Source organism: Prionailurus viverrinus, chromosome D3 (assembly GCF_022837055.1).
Source record: "Prionailurus viverrinus isolate Anna chromosome D3, UM_Priviv_1.0, whole genome shotgun sequence".
NCBI lineage: Eukaryota > Metazoa > Chordata > Mammalia > Carnivora > Felidae > Prionailurus > Prionailurus viverrinus.
The window spans coordinates 23831688-23855587 of NC_062572.1; the positions used below are offsets into that span (position 1 = coordinate 23831688).

A 23900-nucleotide genomic window follows, 5' to 3' on the forward strand; every position below is an offset into this window, starting at 1 on the left:
TTACCACAAAATTCTGATCTTTGTATATATAGTTCCTATTAAACATACGCTTGACAAATGTTATCACATGTATTATTTAATCTATCAATTGAATTATTCATTCTCAAGTTGTCTGGTTTCATTTCCATTGGTAAAAGAGAAAGAAATTCTTAATTTTGAAAGATAAAAATCCAGTTGAATCGTGTTCATTCTTTTCTTAACCTTGGTTTTTTGGGGGCACCTGGGTGGCTCAGTCAGTTAGGTGATCAACTCTTGATTTTGGCTCAGGTCATGATCTCACAGTTTGTGAGATCAAGCCCCACATCAGGCTCTGCTCTAACAGCACAGAGCTTGCTTGGGATTCTCTCTCTCTCCCTCCCTCTCTCTCTGCTCCTCCCCCGCTCACTTGCTCTCTCTCTCTCTCTCTCTCTGTCTCTTGAAGTAAATAAACATTTAAAAAAACCTTTATTTTTTTAAAACTAGCCTATGTTAGCTATATCTTCCTTGAACAGATTCAGAAGAAAGTTGCATCAGACTCTAAAGCCATTAACATGTATGACATTGTGAAAATACTAAAGATGGAAAAAAAATCTTGTTTGGTTATATTATTTATATTAATTGAAATAAGACCTCTTTCAATATATGAAATACACCAGATTTAAAGAATCAGAAAGAACATTCAAAAGTTATTTACTATAGTTATCCCTTTAAGGAAGACTCAAACTATCTCAGGCAAACAAATTAGCATCCTAGTCTGAAAATAGTTCCTGAAAAGATTTTATAGCATCACTTCCCACTAAGTATTCTAAAAACCCTTTATGTATAGCTCAGAATCCTTTTAATACAATGTTGACACACATTAAACTTTGTTATCTAGATGACAGGATTTACCTAGGACACAGTGGGGCCCTCGCAAGTACTCAACTCTAGTCTCTACTGGAGAAAGTAGGAAGGTAAAGGGCTGAGTCCTATCTATTTGGCTCCAGTGGCTCCAAACAAGCTCCCTGACTTTTCCCAGGGACCTAGCCCAAAGCTTGTCTCTGTCCACATAACCAACAGTTGACTATCATTTTGTTTTCACTCTGACTTGAGATTATCTGTAACTTCTTTTCCACCACCTCTGACCACTCAATTATCCCAGTAATCAAGAACTTATTTATACTTCCAGTGAGTATGAATAAATACCTAGAATATTTTTTAAATCCTAAAAATGTTACCTATAAATGGAAGAAAGAAATTCATGGGTACCTTTTATAAAATTCATATATTGGAAAGTCTTTTTCTTCTCCTCATAATGGACAATTTCATCTAACAAAGTATATTCCCTTCTTGAAGACAGTACATTTTTACAGTAAAGACTCCCTGAGGTCAGAAGCTAGTTTTGTTTTAGGTTTTATACCTGGCATACTCCATTGGACTGTTACTGTGATATAACCTGTGTAGGAACTGGAAAATGTTAGCTAGGTTTAACTGAAGCAACAGAGTCTCACTAAAGCTTTGTCTTACATGATTGCTGCATTCTTCTTCTTCCTCATCAAAGTCTAGACCCTGATGGGCAATCTCAGTTGTGCTGTTCTCCTGAAAGAGATTGTTCTCCAAATCAGACACTCTGGTGGCCTCAGTTGTGACTTTTACTTTCATGCTATGAAAGCCAGTGGAGACCAATCCCACTTGCAGGTTTACAGGCTCCCCCTCAAACAGCAGGAAGTGTGAATTTACCCCTTCTTTAAAACCAGGGGGTTGGTAATCATGAGGAGTCACTGCAAAATGAAAAGGGCAGAAAACCAAGAAAACTGTGTTTCAATTTAATCAAGAAGTTAGATTAATCTTTCATGTATAGCAACAGATCTCTCAGATGCTTACAAAATCTCCCTATATAAAATATTACTTCAATGCTTAAGAAGGAATTTGACTAGGGGCGCCTGGGTGACTCAGTCCAGTAAGTGTCTGACTTTGGCTCAGGTCATGATCTCATCATTTTTGTAGGCTCAAGCCCTGCATCAGGCTCTGCGCTGACGGCGTGGGAACCTGCGTGGGATTCTCTCTCTCTGCCCCTCCCCAGCTCATGCTTTCTATAAATAGATAGATAGATAAACAAATTCATAAATAAATACATAAATAAATAGAAGGAATTTGACTAGTGGTCTCCACCTACCTGCATTATAGTAGTGGAGTTTCATAGTAAGTATAACATCATTAGGAAGGGGTCCAAGGTTCTGCATTAGTATGTACAATTTGCGGATCAGTAGAACACTGGCTTTCTTAACATCTTCACTGTTTGTCCCACTTTCGAAGCTTGTATTACTACTATAGCCAAATAGAAAAGCAGCATACTTTTCAGTCATATACAATATTGAAAATCTATTTCAAAAAGAACAAAACTCTTTACCATATAATCAAGTAAATATAAAGTAAACATCAGGACACTTGAGAATATCTGTAGAATGTAAATTAGAGCAGTGATTGTACTTTTTGCAATGTATATACAATGGATTTCTTAGGTAGCAAGTTCCTAAGGCATTTTAAATATGACCTGATTTCTTAAAAATATGAGTTACAAATAACCACATAACAGTGAGAACAGTGGATTTAGAATTAGGAGACTTGACAGAGAAAGACAGATATATGTTATCACTCATATGTGGAATTTGAGCAGAAGACCATGGGGGAAGGGAAGGGGAAAAAGTAGTTAACAAACAGAGAGGGAGGGAGGCAAACCATAAGTGACTCTCAAATACAGAGAACAAACCCCTGGGTGATAGGCATTGAGGAGGGCACTTGTTGGGATGAGCACTGAGTGTTGTATGTAAGCAATGAATCACAAGAATCTACTCCCAAAACCAAGAGCACACTGTACACACTGTATGTTAGCCAATATGACAATAAATTATATTAAAAAAAAAAAGAATTAGAAGACTTGATTGGGTCTGTGCTAACTAGCTGAATGACCTGGGTCAAGTCATTTAGACACTCTAGGTCAGTTAGCTCACTTGTGAGATAAGCTTTTACACATCTCTACACATCTCCAAATAGAAAATCAGTCATCAGCTCTGGGCCTTTCTACTGTCTGGTTATCTGTCAGAGATATCCCCTCCCCTACATGGATTGCAACAATGGCGATCTATTCTTCTAGCTTTTCTTCTTGTCTACACTGCAATAACAGTCTCTATATCACTGCTGCAACAACATACCTATAGGAAAATCTGCTCATATCACTCTTGCTTAAAATTCTTCTATTACACCTATCACCTTTCAATCAAATTCAAGAATGGTATGTGTGCAATGCCTTTCATGACCAGCCACACCCTCACCTCCAACCTCATCTGCATTTACTACTCAGTTTCTTTTCACCTACATGCCTTTGCACATGCTGCTCACTTTGCTCATATTGTACTTTTCCCACTTCTTTTTCTGACTCTCCTAAATTCATCCTTTGATAGCTAGCTCATGTGTCACCTCTTTAAGGAAGTTTTTCTTGATAACTCCCATACATTACTCCTGTTTATAACTGTTTGTATGCTCCCCTTTAGATTATGCATGGCTATATCTTCTCATGCCCACAGTACTGTTTTGTGCCAGCTACAGTAAATACTCAATAAATATTTGTGGGATGAATGAATGAATAAGTTGAACCAAATTACCTTCTAACCCTAAATATTTTTAATTTCTCTCCAAAATTATCTTTTCAAATAGGTCTCATATTTGAGTAGTTTCTAGGAAGAACTATCACTGCAATATATTTGCACAATGCCTTTCACATAGTAAGCATTCAATAGTGAAAAATAATCTTAATTAATTGAGTACTGGAGGAAATGTAAATTCATAAAACAGACATTAAGTGAATACATTTGGTCCTCTTTTGATTTTGAATATATTGTCTACTAAGATTTAACCAATTTGAAATAGGTAGCCTGAGTGAAGGGGCATGTAGCATGTAGCTTATGGGATCTTTCAGTATATATCATATTCATAAAATCATATCATGTAAAATCATACTCAAGACTCTCTTGCACTCTTTTAAAAGGGAAGCTATTTTTACCATGGAAGAGGTGATAAGGTAATTTTGTATGATCAATCATTTAAATAAATGTTTACCTTTAGTTTCTAGGAAACTAGTAATATGCATTACCTTCTCTCCTCCTTAGTAGCTGAAAGATGTGGCCATTTGTGTTTCTGCTCACCTCTTGGCATATATGCCTTCATAAAAGAGATTAATCTGGTTGCCAGTAGTACATTTGAATTTTAGAGAGTAAAAGGCAACTGTTTAATGTGGGAGAATATTTATTAAAAGTGTATAATCTTTCAAATGCTATATATATATATATATATATATATATATATATATATATATTAGTTTATGATGATTAATGTTTTAATTCTCATTCCTAGAATTTACTTTCTCTTCACATCCTAGTGCTGTCTGTGTTTTACAAATAAGGGAATAATTAAGGAAGTGAATCTCAGAGAGAAATTCTCAAACTTGCAGTAAATGATAAGACAGAGCTAATAGCACAAAAAATTGAGAATTAAGCCACGTTTCTCTTCAGAGTCATTCCTTTCATGGGCATTCATTCCCCTGACTTGGAGCCCTCTACCACCCAGGGCTTTTCACTATCATCCACCCTCTCCACTTCTATTCTATCTCATCAGCAAAATTAGATCTTTCTGAATCCAAAAGCTATTGGGATAGGAATAAATGTTGCTTTTCAATAAAATATCTCCATCTATACTGGGGACCCTCTGAAGCAAATACCCACGTCTTTGCTCTTTAACCCATTAGTGTATCTAAAATTTGGCACTTTAGGGGCGCCTGGGTGGCTTGGTCGGTTGGGCGGCCGACTTCGGCTCAGGTCATGATCTCGCGGTCTGTGAGTTCGAGCCCCGCGTCGGGCTCTGGGCTGACAGCTCAGAGCCTGGAGCCTGTTTCGGATTCTGTGTCTCCCTCTCCCTCTGCCCCTCCCCTGTTCATGCTCTGTCTCTCTCTGTCTCAAAGATAAATAAACGTTAAAAAAAATTTTTTTTTTAATTTGGCACTTTAGACTTGATAGGAAAATACAGTGTTTTCCAGTCTTTTTTCCATACAGGGACACACACAGAAAATTACATTTGTATGACATACTGGGACAAGCAGGTGAGAATATTTGTGTCTATAGGCAAATAGTTCAGGGATTTCATCTACTCCAGGCCCAGGCTAGCTATCTTGAGGGCAGAGAAGATCAATATCTTGGCACAGCAATTGAGAAACTTTAGATTTGTGGCTAGATAGAATCTTACAGAGTTCTTCAATCAACAACATGTAGACAGCCTCATTAATATTTCGACTGCTGTGCCACCTACCAACCACCATTGCCTCCAAGGACCACCACCATCACTGCCACTACCATCAGGTACCATTTACAGCTTTTTAAAATGTGCCAGGCATGGGCCAAGTTTTGTCTATGCATCGTAATTTAATAGTCACAGCAACCATATGATGTAAATATTATTCATTCCACTGTACAGATGAGAATATTAACATCTAGGGAGGTTGAGTAATCTTTCCAAAGTTAGACCAATAATAGAGTGTCCCAAGCTAGGTCTCTCTGCCTTAGGAATTGGAACTATTAACCACCAAACTTGACTGTCTTTAGACCCCACTAATATCACCTATAAGAAGAGGAAAAGAAGCAAAGGAAGACTCTACTCTTACCAATTTCATCCACAGATTTCAGAAATTTAAATGATTATTACAGTCTCTTTCTATAATAGAGGGTTTTTGTAGGATCGGTGGGGAAGTTACAAAGGAAATATAAGGCCTATCTATGGCTTCAAGAAGCTTATGTTTACTTCAATCCTATTTCTCATGTTTATTAAACAATTAATTAGATTCTACCTGTCAAAATCCATAGTGGCTCCTTCTTTTGTGTATTTGAATTTGAACTGGTATATTTCAGTCACTTTCTAGAAACATCAAATGAAACAGAGAAAGAAATTACTTAAAAAAAGGAAATCCAGAACCTTACCTGATGATAGGTGGAGAATATTTTTATTGTATACCTACTACAATACCATATACCTGTTTGTTTCACAGCATTACATCATTCAGGAGTAATATTTCCAGATATAAATATAGCTTAATTTTTCTCCTCCATGCTAAAAATGAGTTAGATGGCAAATTCATTTTGTTAAGTTGATTTATTATTTTGAGAGAGAGAGAGCAAGGGAGGGACAGAGAGAGAGAGAATCCCAAGCAGGCTCCGCACTGTCAGTGTAAAGCCCAATGCAAGGCTTGAACTCACCAACAGTGAGATCATGACCTGAGCCAAAATCAAGAGCCAGCCACTTAACCGACTGAGCCACTTGGGTGCCCCAAGATGGCAAATTCTATTGTTAGTGTTTCAAAGATGGAGAAACTAAGACACAGATTCAAGTATCTGACCCAGCACAGGTAAATGACAGAGAGACCAGTTGAGAATGCATTCATTCATGTAACAGATATTTATGGAACGTCTACTTTGTGTTAGACACTGGAGTTAAAGTGGTGAACGTGACAAAAAAGGTCCCTGTTTTCCTGGAATACAAAGCCTAGTGAGAGAGACAGTCAATAAGTAAATAAACAAATAAAATAATTTCAGATAGTAATAAATTCTGTGCAGAATATGAAGAAAAAGCTGTTACAGAGAATTGAAGGGAGAGGTGCTAATTTGGTTTAGAAGGGCCAAAGATGGCCTCCCTGAAGGGATGATGATTGAATTGAGCCTCAGTGACAAAAGGAGGTCATGTGCAGATCTGGGGGAGGGGGAGGTATCCTAGGCAGAGGCAATAGCAGTGAAAAGTTCTAAAGTAGGGAAGTAAGCCTCTTTCAGGGTCAAAGAGGAAGCCAAGTGGCTGGAGATGAATAAGCAAGTGAGAGAGTGTAGGAGATGAGGATTGTGGAGACTTATTGGCCATGATAAGGGGTTTGGATTTTATTCTAAGTAAACCAGAAGTATACTAAAGTGTTTTAAGCATGGTAGTGATTCACATTTTTTTAAAGATCACTCTGGTTATTTTAATAGTGCAGAGGGAAGAAGAGAAACCATGAGAGCAATTAAGAGGCTACTACAGTAATTCCAGGAAGACTAGAATGGCAACAGGAAAACTAGAAAAATTCAAAAAGGAACCAGGATCTGGGTGCCCAGGTGGCTCAGTTGATTAAGTGTCGAACTCTCAGTTTTGGCTTGAGTCATGATCTCATGGTTTCGTGAGTTCAGGCCCTGCATTGGGCTCTGTGCTGACAGTGTGGGGCCTGCTTGGGATTCTCTCTCCCTTGCTCTCTCTCTCTGCCCCTCCCCTACTCACACTGTCTCTGTCTCTCTCAAAATAAATAAATAAACTTAAAAAAATTTTTTAAATATTAAAAAAAAAAAGGAACCAGGATCTATGACTTCAGATCTTGCTTTTTGATTCTGCACTAAAAACTAGATACCACTGCTATTTGTTCCCCTCACTGTTAACAAATCTAGAAATAAAAAGGGGCACATCCTCATGAGAAACATACTCCATGTAAAATAAAATGATGGTCTAGTAGTTGAAGCAAACATTTGGTCCGGATACATTGTAAAGTTTGTCCACATATCTAGAGAAGGTCCTAAAGACAGGTAAAGGATATAAGTTTAAGTTAGAACGCAAAAAATGCCCTTCATTTATCTGTTTAAGTATTTGTTCCTTGACACTGTGGGAATGAGGATGTTAGATTGATCAGAAAACATCTCAATGTTTCTGTTACTTTTCTCTACTCTAAGACTTGGTCTTCCAACTCTGCTGTTCTTAAACCTTAGCAAACAACTTAATCACAGGTGAGCAGGTCCTGGGGAAATTGGCTCATGCTGCTTAAACTCTAAAACAACTAATTCACAGTGGACTTAATTTAAAAGAAAAAAATTTTTCTAGCAAGACAGTCTACTTGGGAAATCAAAGAAAATTTAGAAGACTGTTTTATGAGTCCAGTAGGAGAGGTGTGTGACACTAGAGGTGCCTACAGTAACACGTTTCCCCCAGACAGGCTAGATACGCAACATCCTCTCTTGGCTAATGCTGGGTGTAATTGCCCTGTCAAGCAAACAATGCCTATTCTTCCTGCCTGCCCATGTTTCACAAAGACTCTAGCTTTCTGATACTCTGAGTTCTTCTATTTTTTTAATTATAACAAGAGGAGAGCCCTTAGCAGCTGATGATTTTATTAACACTTTATTATTTGGCCCCTGAAGCAATTAATAAAAGAGTTATGTTTGTAATTTTTTACACAGAATGCTAACTTCTTATAACTTCCATCTGACTGATTTATGACAAAAGATATATTTACAGCAGGCATTAGTCTCTTCTTAACATTTCATAAAATATTTTCCTGCTTTTCAGATTAATGTGTTGCCTAATAAAGATGGGCCTTTAAACCACTCAGTGATGGTTGCTGTTAATCATACTGAATCTATTCACAGATACCAAAGCAACAGCAATGTATAACCTTTCTCCTCCCTCCACATTCCAATACACTGGCAAGACCTGTCAGGCCTTTCTCCAAAGCATATCCCAAGTCCACCCATTATTATCTCCCTGTCCAAACCACCACTATCTCTTCTCTTCTCTTCTCTTACCTTTTCTTCCCTTTTCTTTCTATCTTCCCTTTTCTCTTTCTTTCTTTCTTTCTTTCTTTCTTTCTTTCTTTCTTTCTCTCTTTCTCTCTTTTTACCACTTCTCTTTTCATCTGATCTGCTTACTTGTAAACTATTCGACCAGTAATTCATTCTGTATTCTATAGCCAGAGGGCTTTTGAAAACACAAATCAGACCATGTCACTCCTTTGCTTAAAACACCCCCCAACAGTTTCCTATTGCCCTTAGAATAAAATCCCAAACTACCTTAGCCCACAAGACCTTACACATCTGTCCCCTCTCTACCTTTCTGACCTTATCTTCGGCTTCTTTCCCTCCCTCCTGACAAGTTCCAGGCTCAGGGCACCCTTTCTGTCCATGAACACACAAGATGCCTTCCTGGCTTAGGGCCTTTGCACACCTATACTCTGGAACATGCTGTCTCCAGTTGATGATAATATTTGGGCACTGCCCTAAATGCTCTACATTTATTCATTCTTACGCAATCAATGCTCTGAGGTAGTTATTATTATCCTCACTATACATGAATCTAGTAAGGATTTGACTTCAACACCTACAGTGTTAACTCCTGTGCTATTCTGCCAGTTATGTGCCATTGCCTCTCACAGACCTGCATAGACTGACTCCTCTGGCCCTTCATGCTTAGCTCTGAAGGCTTTCCATAGACTGCCCTCCAATCCTTCCTCTTCCATTCCCCGCCTTGGCACTCTCCAGCACACTACTTTTCTTTTATTTTCTTCATAGCATTATGACTATTTGAAACTCTTTTGCTAGTTTTTGTTTGTTTATTGTTTTTCCTCCCACATAAGAATGCAAACTTCCAGAGAATAGAGACCTTATTTATCCCATTAACTCCTGTGTTTTTATACCTTGAACAGTGTTAGGCACATAAAGGGAACCCAATTAATATTTGCTGAATTGGGGCACCTGGCTGGCTCAGTTGGTAAGGCATCCAACTCTTGATCTCAGGGTTGTGAGTTCAAGCCCATGTTGGGCCTAGAGCCTACTTTTAAAAAAAATGCTGAATAAATAAATATTCAGCCAGAATAGAGTTCATATTCAATAGGATTTCATGCTTATAAGGAATTTTTTTTTAATTTTTTTTTTAACGTTTATTTCTTTTTGAGACAGAGAGAGACAGAGCATGAACAGGGGAGGGTAAGAGAGAGGGAGACACAGAATCTGAAACAGGCTCCAGGCTCTGAGCTGTCAGCACAGAGCCCGACGCGAGGCTCGAACTCATGGGCGAAATCATGACCTGAGCCCAAGTCGGCTGCTTAACCGACTGAGCCACCCAGGCGCCCCCTGGAATTTTTTAACACTGAGGTTTCTTTCTTGTTTTTTAATGTTTGTTTATTTTTGAAAGAGAGGGAGAACAGGGGAGAGGCAGAGAGAGAGGGAGACAGAGAATCTGAAGCAGGCTCCATGCTGTTAGCACACAGCCTGCCACAGGACTCGAACTCAAGAAATGTGAGATCATGACCTGAACCAAAGTCAAGAATCAAATGCTTAACTGACTAAGGCACCCAGGTGCCCCTCTACAAGGGTTTTTTTTTTAATGTTTATTTATTTTTGAAAGAGAGAGAGTGTGAGCAGGGGAAAGGTAGAGAGAGAGAGAGGGAGACACAGAATCCAAAGCAGGCTCCAGGTTTTGAGCTGTCAGCACAGAGCCTAATGCGGGGCTCGAACCCACTAACTGTGAGATCATGACCTGAGCTGAAGTCAGATGCTTAACCAACTGAGCCACCCAGGTGCCCCAAGGATTTTTTTTTTTAAACAAAGTCTCTAAAAGCAAATTGTGACTAGAAACAGGAACCGTGTATAGTTCAGTTCTTGAAGCAATCTATTAAAAGTGGATGCTGACCACCTTCAATAGGCACATAGGAATAGATGGTGAAACAGTAAGATACCTAGCCATTCTTTTTTTAAAAAAAAATTTTAATGTTTATTCATATTTGAGAGACAGAGAGACACCAAGCATGATTGGGAAGGGGCAGAGAGAGGGAGACACAGAATCTGAAGCAGGCTCCAGGCTCAGAGCCATCAGCAAAGATGCCCAATGCGAGGCTCGAACCCACAAACTGTGAGATCATGACCTGAGCCAAAGTCAGACGCTTAGCTGACTGAGCCACCCAGGTGCCCTGAAACCTAGCCATTCTTTACAGTTTTATCATGCATTAAGTCGTGTAAACCTTTTCTTAACATATTCACATTTTGGTTTACACATCTTATTAATACTCTCCACATATTTTGTAGTATGTGTCTATAGGAAAGTTATACTATACCTCATCACTATTTTAGTTATCTCTGTCAGTTCATCTCTGTCATGAAATGGAGCAACCAGAACAAAACTGCAAGTATAGGAACACCACAACTTTGTACAAAACTCCATTGGCCCTTGGATTGGGTAAGCACACTTATTTAAGACAGAGGTTCACGACTATTATTCCATGAGAGACTCTTCACAAAATCACTACAAATTTTAATCCATGTGTAAAATGCTTTTGCCTCAGGTATATATTAATATTGCTATTGTTTGTTTAGTTTTGTTTAGGGAAGAATATACTTCTATAGATATGAATCGAGAAATATGGCACAATATCAGATAAACGCCAAAGAAAGACTGTGTTTATGTGGGAATGTGGTTTTGTGAGTATATAAAAAAATGAGATTAGGGAGGTAAGTAGTTGTATCAGTGGCTTGATGTTAAACAGCAACTACAAAATAGTGCAATCCCATGGATACTTTTAGGCCTTATGAACATTGCTATTCCATAGTTATACTGTACTTATTGCTGACTGGTTTCACCTTCTTTTGAGTCTTTTAATACCCTCAAACATGACACTAAAATTTCTAGTAATCAAAAGTGTGCCATGAACACACAGAAGTTAGGGATCAGTGCTATATAGAACAATCTGCAAGCATTCAAAATATTAAATATTTTTTCTGGGTTATAAATGATAGTTCAGCACCTCATTTTATAAGCTTTTGTTTTCTAACTTCATTATTTTCCTTGTATCAAAGCTCACTTAACAGCACCCCCACATACACCCTCCACTTTAAGAGTTTTCTACAGTTAAGCCCAATTTATTCAGCATTTCACTATCTCAAAAGCTCTGGTTTCAGACTAAGAGTTTTGTATACATAAGAAAACAAAATAATTAATTGCATTAAGAAAATGACCAATTTATTAACAATTTATCAGAAGGTTTTAGTTTGGGAAACTTCCCTCCAAACCTACAAGGAAAAAAAAAACATTTTGAAACTAAATAAGAGAAAGATAAAAAGCAGTAGTTTGGGGATTGAGGAATTGTTACCCACCTGTATGTACCAGCTTTCTTCCACCTTGCTAAAACAGCTATTTATAATCTTCCCCAAAAAGGATATTAAAAGCTAAAAATGCTTAATCTAGTCTTAAATGCCATCAGTTAGGCTAAATTCATAGGCTTAAGAAAGAAAATTGAAAGCAAAGAAAAGGGAAAGGGAAAAGGAAAAAAAGTTAGGAGGGAAGTAAAGAGAATAGAATGAAAAGAAAGAATAGAGGCCTTCACCTTCCATTTCTGTATCATTGCCACAGCTGCCATTCAAGGTAGCACAAGGAACTATTACATGCCCAGGACTATGAAATTCACTTTGGGACACAGAATACAAGATAAGACACTTGTCCTAAAGAATTCAAAATCTGGTTGGAGAGATAAAGTAATCTACATGAATCAATGGAGAATGTTAAATTGTGAAGTCTTGCTAGAAAAGAAATTTAGAGAAGGAAGAAATTAGTGTGAACAGCATAGGCCAAGAGGCTTTTATGGGAGATTTGAACATAAATTGGCCTTGAGTATGAGTAGGATTTGATAGGAAAGACGTTTAGAGATAAAAGAAGATGTAAAAATCTATGAAAAGGTCAAAAAGAAGAGAATTTAATTGGCAAAAAGGAGAAAAGTTTAGAATTCTGCCATATTTTCCAGAAGGCCACAAACAGAAAGGATTCAGAATCCTTTAAATAAAGGATTAAAGGTTAAAATAAATAATAAAATGTGATTTTATACAGGCAGAGATTTTTAATTTTAACATGTTAGGGAATAGGCTTTCCTCTATGCTTTTTCTTTAATACCCCTAAGTAGTTTTTAAAATCTCATAATAATTGGTGAAGTTCATAACAAAACACACTGAAAGAGCTCATAATGAGTTACTCTGCTCACACAGTAAGCTAGTAACATAATCAATAGCCTCAGCCCAGGTAAACATGTAAATATAAAGCATAATCACATCTCAATGTGTGTTCTTACCTCAGGTTCCTTGGGATTTGTGTAAAGCTGTTTAAGGAAAAATAAATAACACTTAATTTCTGAAACTTACTAGATTATTCCTCACTGAATACTGAATTAAAAATGCTTAAGTAAATCAAATATCTAAGACTCCCAATAGTATCTTCTCATTTTCTTTCTATTCTTAACTATACATACCATGTTATATCCAGAAGCGCACAAAACTCCAAAAAGTCTACAAAACTGCAAAAACAAAAACCTCCAAGTCTTTAAAGTAACTCAAAAAACAAAATCCTGATGGCCAATATATGAGGCAGACAGTATATCCTATATACTCCCCCATGTATTATAACATACCTAAGAAATACATAATTTGTGATCTTTTATTAAAACTTCTGATAGATTCGGGGCACCTGGGTGGCTCAGTCGGTTAAGCGTCTTACTCATGGTATCAGCTCAGGTCATGATCTCACGGCTCGGCTCGTGAGCTGGGGCCTCATATCACAGTGCAGAGACTGGTTGGGATTCTGTCTCTTCCTCTCTCTCTGCCCCTCTCCCATTCCCTCCTCTCTCTTTCTCTCTCTCTCAAAATAAATAAACATTAAAAAAAAAAACTTCTGACAGATTCTATTTTTTTTAATTCCAAAATGTCATAGGACACATAAAGAAATTCAGGGAGAAGTGGAGATAGTACTGTTTTAATGTTTTACTTGCCAAAAGACAACAGAGACATGGGCTTGGTCTTTAAATGTGTACTTACTGTAAGTACTGCCATGTGTAGCTTCAAGAGAAAAGAAAACTACTGTTATTATATACTTGTACAGATATTATTGTTATTTTCAATAAAAGCTAATTAAAATATGATTTAAGAGACGTTCAAAGATTTCGGTAGAAGATCTGAAAAAGGGATACTAATTCACTCATTTATTCAAATGTGTATAAATTTACATACATAGGGTTCTGCTGGGGAGAGGAAGGATGCAAAAAAAAATACTATCTGTACTCTCTAAAAGTTATATTTTAGTTGAAGAAGCAAAGATACACAAAATAATTCATTATTATTAAACATTAAATATGCCACAAGTATCTCCAAAAAATTGTCTTTTGAAACTAATCTACTAAAGAAAAAATTTTAAAGTCTGGTATGTCTATAAAACCCCTTGCCCTACCTGCATATATATTACTATAAACAGATTCTCTCTGCTTGAAAGAGTAATCCAATATATAGATAGAGATACAATCTAGCCTCTGATAAAAATTTAAAAACTAGAATACAAATTAGAAATTTTCCAGACCAGGGGCGCCTGGCTGGCTCAGTCAGTAGAGAATGAGACTCTTAATCTCAGGGTTGTGAGTTCCAGCCACACATTGGGTATGGAACCTAGTTAAAATTTTAAAAAAAAGAAAAAAATTAAAAGAAAATTTCTGGACTGATAATTTCATATCAAATTATTCACCTATTTCACCCTGAGGAATAAAACTTTAGTGACACTGTGTGGCTATTTTGGTTACTGCATACAATTTATTTTTAAGACTATACAGTGAAACTTTATATTAATTATTTGATTAATAGTTCATTCATTCATTCAAAAATAGAAATGGCTACTGATCTCAAGGAAGATGCAGACCAACAGGAGAGAAAACATTAAACAAAAAAGCAAACAGATAGGTACATCATTACAATCGTGTTAATTGCTATGACAAAGCATCACGAGGTGCTTGAGAACATTAAACAAAAGGACAATCTAGGCTGGGGTAGGGGGTTGTGTGCCAGGAAAGACTTCTCTGGGAAAGTAAATATTTAGGCTGAGACCTGAAAGATACATTGGAGTTAGCCAGGTAAAAGGTATGGGTAGTGAAGAGAATTTTGCAGGCAAAAAAGAATACTACAACAAAAGGAAAAGGCATTTGGCATGTTCTAGAATCCTTGTGTGGCTTGACTATGGTTAGCAATGGTGAGAGTGATGACTTGGAAAGGCAGGTGTAGACCAGATTATACAGGTTCTCTGTGAAGGACTCTCAATGTTATTTTAAAAGTCATGGAAATGGGGTGCCTGGCTGGCTCAATTAGAAGAGCATACAACTCTTCATTTTGGAGTTGTGAGTTTGAGCCCCACTTTGGGTGTAGAGATGACTTAAATAAATAAAACATACATACATACATACATAGCCATGGCAGATTTTCAAGCAAGAGATTGACATGATCAGACAGATTTCTGAAGAATGTAGTGTGGACACTGGGTTAGAATGGTAGGGGATTGAAAATGGGAATGAGACAAATTAGGAGGCTATGTACAATATAGTCTCTTTTTTATAGCTATCTAAAAATACGTACATGCTTACTTTAAAGAATTTAAGCACAATAGGAACTGCAAAGAAAACAGGGTAAAATCACCTAAAATTTCACAACTAGAAATAATCATCATCTTCAACAGAACATCTTTCAAAATCTCTAGGTACTCAAACTTGACTTTACTCAAACTATTTAAAAATTTTTTAAAATATTTTTATTTATTATTCAGAGACAAAGAGAGACAGAGCATGAGCAGGGGAGAGGCAGAGAGAGGAGGAGACACAGAATCTGAAGCAGGTTCCAGGCTCCGAGTTGCTAGCACAGAGCCCGGCGCAGGGCTCCAACTCACAAACCGCGAGATTATGACCTGAGCTGAAGTCGGACACTCAACCGACTGAGCCACCCAGGCACCCCTACTCAAACTAATTTTAAAACATTAACTATTTCCTGGGGCACCTGGGTGGCTAGGTCAGTTAAATGTTCAACTCTTGATCTTGGCTCAAGTTGTGATCTCACAGTTTGTGAGTTTGAGCCCCACATCGGGCTCTGTGCTGATGGCACAGAAGCTGCTTGCGATTCTGTCTCTCCTTCTCTCTGCCCCTTACCTGCTTGTGCTCTCTCTCTCTCTCATAAATAAAAACTTAAAACAACAACAACAACAACAACATTAACTATTTCCTAGTAGGAAATTAAGATACTAACAACTGAAAAACAAATATAAATACTATTAAGAACCTAGGCCATCCGTCTAAGGTGTTGTCTTTTAATCTCCCAAAACAATAAATTTAATTGATTCAGTCATACAGGTAGTCATTTAAGTAAAATAAATCCATCAAACTAGGTAGATAATCTTTTTACATCACACTGCTATTTTAGTACACCTAACATTGTAATTATTTAAGAAGTGACTCCATTAGACTGTAACCTCCTTGAGGAATCACATTTTTCTCTCATCCAGTATTTAGGTACAATGTCTGGCACAGATTAAATAGGTAAGAAAGGAAGGGAGGAAGAGAGGGAATGAAGAAAAGAAGAAAGGAGGGAAAGAAGAATAAGAGAAGGTGGGAGGAGAGAAGGAGGGAGAGATGAAAGGAAGGGGAAGGGAAGGAGGAAAGTAGAGAGGGAGGGATGGGGGGAGGAAAAAGAGTTAACACTTTCATAGTGTTTATTATGTGCCAGGCATTGTACTAAAAATTTAAATCAGTGGTTTCAAAGTATGGTCCCTAAACCAGCAGTCTCAATATCATCTGGAATTTATCTGAAATGCAAATTCTCACATCAGAAATTTTGGGGAGTAGAGCCTGGCAATATGTGTTTTAACTGTCTTCCAGGTGATTCTAATGCAAGCTCACATTTGAAAACCGGTGCTTTAGATTAGTCCATTTAATTCTCAACCCTAAGGAGTAAGTTCTGTTATTATCCCCATTTTGTATATAAAGAAACTGAGGAACCAAGATGTTGGTACTTGCCCAAGATTATACAGGTGTTAAGTGGCAGAAATGGGATTTCCTTCAGACTGATTCCAAAACTTGTGCTCTTAACTATATTGTAGTGCCTGTCAATGATGGATGCTGAAGAATGTTGGAAGGAATTCATTTGAAGGAAAATGAATGAGCACCATTCAGTATGCATTCTCCATTTAAACCTGTCCAAATACTAAAGGCTTTCAAAGTTCAAAAGCCATTTTCTCCCGAAGATTTCCTTCATGCTCCTCACTAGATATAACCCCTCCTTTTCCATATTTCCATTGTAAACAATCAGTATCTTTCCTTTAGCATGCAACAATTTCTAATGAGTATTATGGTTACTTATACTTGTGATAGAGGTGTAGTCAAAATATTTCTGATATTTTTACATAAAAATATCAAACTAATATGAAAAAAATAAACATTTAACAGCACAATATGGCACAGGTATGGGCCAATCGGAAAGGATGCCAATTTAGCCTTGGAGCTGGGTTCCTGGAAGCTCCCCCTGGGCCAGATGTTAACCTTTTAATTGCTAGATTATGAATCAGTCTGGGGAGATCCCAAAAGAGACAGTGATGAGGTGAGGGGGACGCCATGGTGGGGGTCATTCTGGGTCTCAGCGAAGCAGCTATTTACCACCTGATATTTCAATATTTTAACAACAGACACAGCTGGGCCAGTGTATCATGGCTGATCATCAGCCGTGCACATGAATATCATTTATTTTCTGCCATGGTCTAGAAAATCTTTGTGTGCACAATCCCATATCTGTTTTAATTTTGTATCCCTCAGTCCCCCAGGTCAGTGTTGAATAAATCATAAATAATAACTGTTCAGTGAAAAAGGAAATGTATGAGTGCAACTAAATAATCCTATGTAAGGCTTATTCACCTCAAAATTTCTTAAAGGGATAGGAATTGAGGAAGTTAAAAGAAGATATAGATGGGGAAAAGGAGGGGATGCAGGCAGAAGGTTAATTTATATACATCTTGTCTCTTCAACTAGGACCAGGGCCTCTAAATTTTACACCCTTCATAGCTGTCTTGGACAGCAAGAAAGATCTGATGCACTTAAAATTCAGCTGCATTTTTTAAAACTCCAAGTTACAATACTAGCTATTTTGAGGGAATGTATTATATACATGCACCAAACATAGTTAACAAAATAACCAACATAGAATAAAAACTAGACTTATTCAAGTCTATTTTTTCCTTTCATATCTGTGAGTTTAATCACAACTATTTTGAACATATTCAACGTGCTAAATGCCAGATTCTTGTCTCCCCTGTCCCACATCCTCTGGATCTCTTCCAGTGACTTCAGAGGAAATTCTGTGGTCAAAAAGATATGAGTATGTAAAAGAGAAAAGTGAGGGTTTCCTTTCTAATTAATGAAAACAAGACATTAACGAGACAACAAAGACATAAAATGAAAAGAAACTGTTTCAGAAATGCAAATGTAGGCAATGGTACACTTATTACACAACAACAAAATAAAGGCTAAACTTTTTTTTTAAGGGATAAAAGATGAGTCTTTAATCTTGGTGTAAATTTAAAAACATTCTTACGTATCTCTTTTCCAAAGCATCAAAACAGCCTTGAATCCTGTCAAGAAATAAATGTTTGATGTCAATTTGGACCAGATGCAAAAGCCAAAAAAATTTCCAGTACAGCATATTCTTTGCTTTGAGGAACGTTAAATTGGTAGTCATTTTACCTCTTACATTTAAACTTTTTTAAAACTCCCAGTGTCATTTAATATGTTGATAGAACTTTATAGGTTATAGGTAAGCAATTTTAAGGTAGGGAACTACATCTTATTTTTCTTTTTGCTTCCCATAATGCTTAGGATACTGATATGCATGTGATGAGTAATCAAATTTTGACTGCTATTTTTCTCTCTTTTTAAAATTTTTGTTATTGAAGTTTAGTTGACATATAGTGTTGTATTTGTTTCAGGAGCCAAATATTTTTCTATCCTTGTACAAGTCCATTTTCTTCAAAAAATAAACTAAATCAATACCTTAAAATTATATGAAATAATTGTTATAAATTTCTAAGAAATTGTGGAAAACAAGATGGAAGGAAGAAAAAGGAAGGAAGGAAGGAGAAGGAAATGGAAGGAAGGAAGGAAGGAAGGAAAGAAGGAAGGAAGGAAGGAAGGAAAGTGAGAGAGAGAAAAAGAGAAAGAAGAAAGAAATGGTTTTAAGGAAATGATCTTCCCAAATAGTCTTATGGGTAATTTCAACCACGATAAAAATAATGTTGTTCTACTTTTGCGAATTTCAATTACTTACCATTTGATAATATGCAGTGACCCCGGACATTTTTTATCTTCTCGAAGTATTTTTAAACTGAGGTCTACAAAAATAGAAACACAGTCTATTTTCCTCTACTAAATGATTGCTGTACTAAAATTGTCCATGCTAAATAAGGATATTTCCTTTAACTATTTTATTTGCATAACTTAGTTTTATAGCTTATAAAAACATTTTGAATCTCTAAATATCTACTTTAGAAATAAATTCTATGTTGATGATTAGCTTAGTTCCAATTTTGATTGTAGTCTAGCAGTCTCCCCTTCTACAATGCAGCACAACTGAGTTGGCTGCAAAATCAATTTGTGTTACTTCTTTGCTTCCGTTGAATTTCAAGTAATCATAAGGTATTACTGAGACCATTTCCATTAACCAATTTAAAACATGTACCTCAATTCTCAAGTCACTTCTCTCATATTTCTCTCCCTCTCAATGAAAATACAGAAGAAAATTCTTCCCATGGATTATTCTCAAATATTAATTTCCATCTGAAATTCAACCACCTTACTATAGTCAGAGAACAGGAAAATCATATTAAAAGAGTTTTAGCTTAGAGGTGCCTAGGTGGCCCAGTCAGTTAAGCGTCTGACTTTGACTGGCTCAGGTCTTGATCTCGCCGTTCATGAGTTCCAGCCCCACATTGGGCTCTGACAGCTCAGAGCCTGGAACCTGCTTCAGATTCTGTCTCCCTTTCTCTCTGCCCCTCCCCCACTTATGCTTTCTCTCTCTCTCTCTCTCTCTCTCTCTCTCTCTCTCTCAAAAAGTAAATAAATAAATAAACATTAAAATTCTTTTTATTTTTTTTTCCGATTCTGTGTCTCCCTCTCTCTCTCTGCCCCTCCCCCGTTCATGCTCTGTCTCTCTCTGTCCCAAAAAAAAATAAACGTTGAAAAAAAAAATTTTTTTTTAAATTCTTTTTATTTTTTTATTTTAACGTTTATTCATTTTTGAGAGACAGAGACAGAGCATGAGTGGGGAATGGGCAGAGAGAGAGGGAGACACAGAATCCGAAGCAGGCTCCAGGCTCTGAGCTGTCAGCACAGAGCCCCACGTGGGGCTCAAACTCATGAACCGAGATCATGACCTGAGCTGAAGTCAGATTTTCAACCAACTGAGCCACCCAGGCGCCACCCCCCAAAAAAATTTTTTAAAAGAGTTTTGGTATAGATCACTCTAAAATCAATCACTGATACAGGTATGACTTTGCATGTCACTTCACCTTTTCATGTTGTTTTCCTGTTCTAAAGTTGATGTCTCCTCTATCTCTATTGAGATACATGAAAATTACTCCATATTGGTATAATATTTAGAGATTACCAAAAAGAGTGACATAGGAGAACTGAACATATTTATGATGTATGCTACTTTAAGTACAAACATTGAGAGGGAAACATATAACCTCCACTAAAATTATCACAAAAAATAAAGCCATAAGTAATAGTGTTACCCATGTTGAATGAAAGAAAGAGAGAGAGACAGAGAGAAACAGAGACAGAGACAGAGAGAGAAAGGGCCTGAAATGGAAACACTTGCCCTCCACAAAGAGCAAACCAAGACTTAATTGCAGGAATGTAAACTTTAACCAGTCAATCTGGAATTTCCTGATCAACCCTAGTGAGGTAATCTGCAGGATAGACCCCTGCCTTTTCCCCACCCCCCCAAGGAAAGTGACCCTGCCTGATACAAACTTTTCTTTTCTTTTACTAATGACTTCCTTGTCCCACCCTGCCTATAATAGTTTTCCATTTTGTACAGCTTCTTAGAACTATTTCTATTTGCTACATTGGATATTGCATCATTCATGAATTATTGAATAAAACCAATTAGATCTTCAAATGCACTCAGTTGAATTTTGGTTTTTAACATTTCATCCCCTTACCATGCCTAGGGTAGTGACTGACGCACAATAAACCCTTAATTAATTACCCCAAAAATGTCTTTTTCCAATTTTTCCCAATTCTGTTCCAAATGAAGAGAAATGCAACTCTGTGCTACATATAAACATATTCACAATTACAGATTTATTTTCTATAGATCAAAAGAAGACATGACACAAATGAAGTTGTCATGACTGCAAATATCATGTTTTTGTATTTATAGCACCACATGCCTTTCATTGATGCTAGTATAGAGAATCAAATGTTAAGAAAATTAAATTGGAATGAGGCCAAGGTATATCATTAAATACAGATGTGAGGAACTTTAAGTTAGATCTTGAAAAATATGATCTTACAAGGAAACTTCTAGCTCTTTACATTTATTTTCCTAAGTGATAGTTCCCATTTTAGTGACAAATCAGCAAGATTTTTCTGAATTGTTATCACAATTCAGCTTTTAAAGCTAATAATAAAAGATTCTAAAAAATTGAAGAGTCCTAGGTACATTTTTTTTTCTTTCAATACAAGAGAAGGAAAGGAGCCAGAAACAGCTTGTAATATAAGGAAATGAGATCATAAGTTTCAGACACAAGAAATAAAAGAGAGGAAAGTAGGAGACCTGGCAATTGAGAAAAGAAAAGCACTATTAGAATAATAATTGTCTCTCCATGTTTATCAACAAATGGGTTTGGCATGAATATGCTTTTCTTCCAGCATATTTATATGTGTCAACAGTATGAAGAGTTTTTCACCTGGCTGCATTAAACTTCCTCAATGCCAAAGTAAACCTCAGAAAACAAACTCAACTGAGGCACAAAATAGTGCAAATCTACAGCGCCCAAATAGATTTTGATCCAGCTGCTGCTTTTATAGGTATGGCTTAGAATTACTGGGCTTGTCTATACAGATTTATTTTCTTCTCAGTCTGTCATTTGGTATCCAGCTAGGAAGTAATGATTCCTATAAGTAGAACCACTAAACATAGTTAAATTAAAATGGAAAATGAGGGGCGCTTGTCTGGCTCAGTTGGAAGAGCATGCAACCAACTCTTGATCTTGGGGTTGTAAGTTCAAGCCCCATGTTGGGTATAGAGATTACTTAAAAATAAAATCTTTAAAAAAAAAAACAGGAAGGAGTGCCTGGGTGGCTCAGTTGGTTGAGTGTCTGTTGATCTCAGCTCAGGTCCTTGGCCTCAGGGTTGTGAGTTCAGACCCCGTGTTGGGCTCTGCTCTGGGCTCAGAGCCTACTTATAAATAAATAAATAAATAAATAAATAAATAAAAATTAGCAAACTGATCTTGAAGAACATGCTCATGACTTGGAATTAGCACACTCTGTGAAAAATGAAAGGTTTACTCTTACCAAGTAAAGAAAAAGGCTACAACAGCCGAGATAATCACTGAGTTAAACTTTACCATCCAAATGGCGTTCTCCATAAGAGCTCTCTGGAAACAGGCCCCTTAGATATGTTATACATGAGATAGAAGTAGCAAAAAGTTTCTTCACCATTATCAATGATGCATGCTCATTAGTGATTTGGGATGGAAAAACTGTTTCCTGGGGAAAAAAAGAAAAAGATGAAAAAGATTAGTATTCTTTAATATATTCAGCCATCATGCCTTTACCACAGATATGATGGAAAGGTTTTTCAAGACTTCAAATCTGATACCTTTATAGATAATCAAAAGGAAACAGGGCTTTGAAAACTGCATTAAAGTTGATCCTTATAGGTAAGGCAGAGAAGAAAAGCAGGGACAGTTACCCAAGCAATTCAAGACTAGTATAATTTACTTCACAATGATCCATGGGTTTGAGGTGAAACTGGAGCTTTACTATGATTACATAATCTCCTTCCTTTTCACATACTCCTCAGATCCCCAGTGCAATCTTTTACCCCCTACATTCTCTCCAAAGTCATCAAGTACATCCTATCATCAACCTCTTCTGTCCTCTTACTATGTAACTTCTCTGCAGTGTTTGACACTTCCCACATCTTCCCTCTTCCTTTTCAGCTGCCATAACAGTTTTCTTTTGATTTTTCACATATCCCTTTCTATCTATCTCAATCTCTTATTTTTTCCAGTTTTTCTGCCCTTTAAATTCTCTCTTCAGTCCTTTCTCTTTGCATAGCTCTCACTTCTTGGGTAATCTCATCTAGTTTCACTGCTTCAGCTATAGCCCATACAGAGAAGACTTCAAATCTTTATTTCTGTTTAAGCCCTACTTCTGTGTTTCTGTTTCGTGAACATCTACTCCTAGGCCACTTGTAGAACCCTCAAACTCAACTTATCTCTATCACCTTTCACTGAAACCTGATCCCAAGTTTCATTCCCAGACAAATTAATCAGCCTCCACTCCAATCATCCAGGGTAGAAGTTGAATAATCTTTGGCTTCTTTTTCTTGTTCATAGTTCATACCCCATTTCCAAGCACTAAACCCTATAATTCTCCCTAAAAGAGTTCTCAAATATATCTTCTCCTTTCCCTTCTCACTGTCACTGCCTTGACTTAGGACATATTTACTTCTCCCGTTTATTGCATGCTGTAGCCCCGATCTCTCTGCCAACAGTTACTTTCATTCACTCTGTCCTTCATATTGCCATCATTAACTTTAAAGAATATAAATCTTGGGGCGCCTGGGTGGCGCAGTCGGTTAAGCGTCCGACTTCAGCCAGGTCACGATCTCGCGGTCTGTGAGTTCGAGCCCCGCGTCGGGCTCTGGGCTGATGGCTCGGAGCCTGGAGCCTGTTTCCGATTCTGTGTCTCCCTCTCTCTCTGCCCCTCCCCTGTTCATGCTCTGTCTCTCTCTGTCCCAAAAATAAATAAACGTTGAAAAAAAAAAAAGAATATAAATCTTATTATGACATGACCAGTGTTCATATAGGATAGAGTTCAAGTACCTTAGTGGAGCATTTGAGAACTATCAGTCTTGGGGCGCCTGGGTGGCTCAGTTGGTTATGCTTCCGACTTTGGCTCAGGTCATGATCTCACGGTCCGTGAGTTTGGTCCATGAGTTCGAGCCCCACATCGGGCTCTGCTGACAGTTCAGAGCCTAGAGCCTGCTTCGGAT

General features: G+C 37.2%; 1 protein-coding gene across 7 annotated transcripts in view; it reads right to left on the reverse strand.

Annotated features, from left to right (window-relative positions):
• Positions 1-23900, reverse strand: part of HORMAD2 (HORMA domain containing 2) — a 90566-nt gene that overhangs the window by 52727 nt on the left and 13939 nt on the right. For 4 of the 7 annotated variants that reach the window (XM_047828573.1, XM_047828574.1, XM_047828575.1 and 1 more), the window contains exons 3-10: positions 22246-22387; positions 18933-18996; positions 18204-18240; positions 13635-13655; positions 12896-12922; positions 5852-5919; positions 2135-2286; positions 441-1739 (exon numbers count right to left, since the gene is read on the reverse strand). In XM_047828573.1, the coding sequence (XP_047684529.1) occupies positions 1366-1739; positions 2135-2286; positions 5852-5919; positions 12896-12922; positions 13635-13655; positions 18204-18240; positions 18933-18996; positions 22246-22387 (885 nt within the window). In that variant the 3' untranslated portion in view covers positions 441-1365. Of the gene's footprint in view, positions 1-438; positions 1740-2134; positions 2287-5851; positions 5920-12895; positions 12923-13634; positions 13656-18203; positions 18241-18932; positions 18997-22245; positions 22388-23900 lie in introns of those variants that run through there. The other 3 variants (XM_047828578.1, XM_047828577.1, XM_047828579.1) reach the window with 3 other exon arrangements.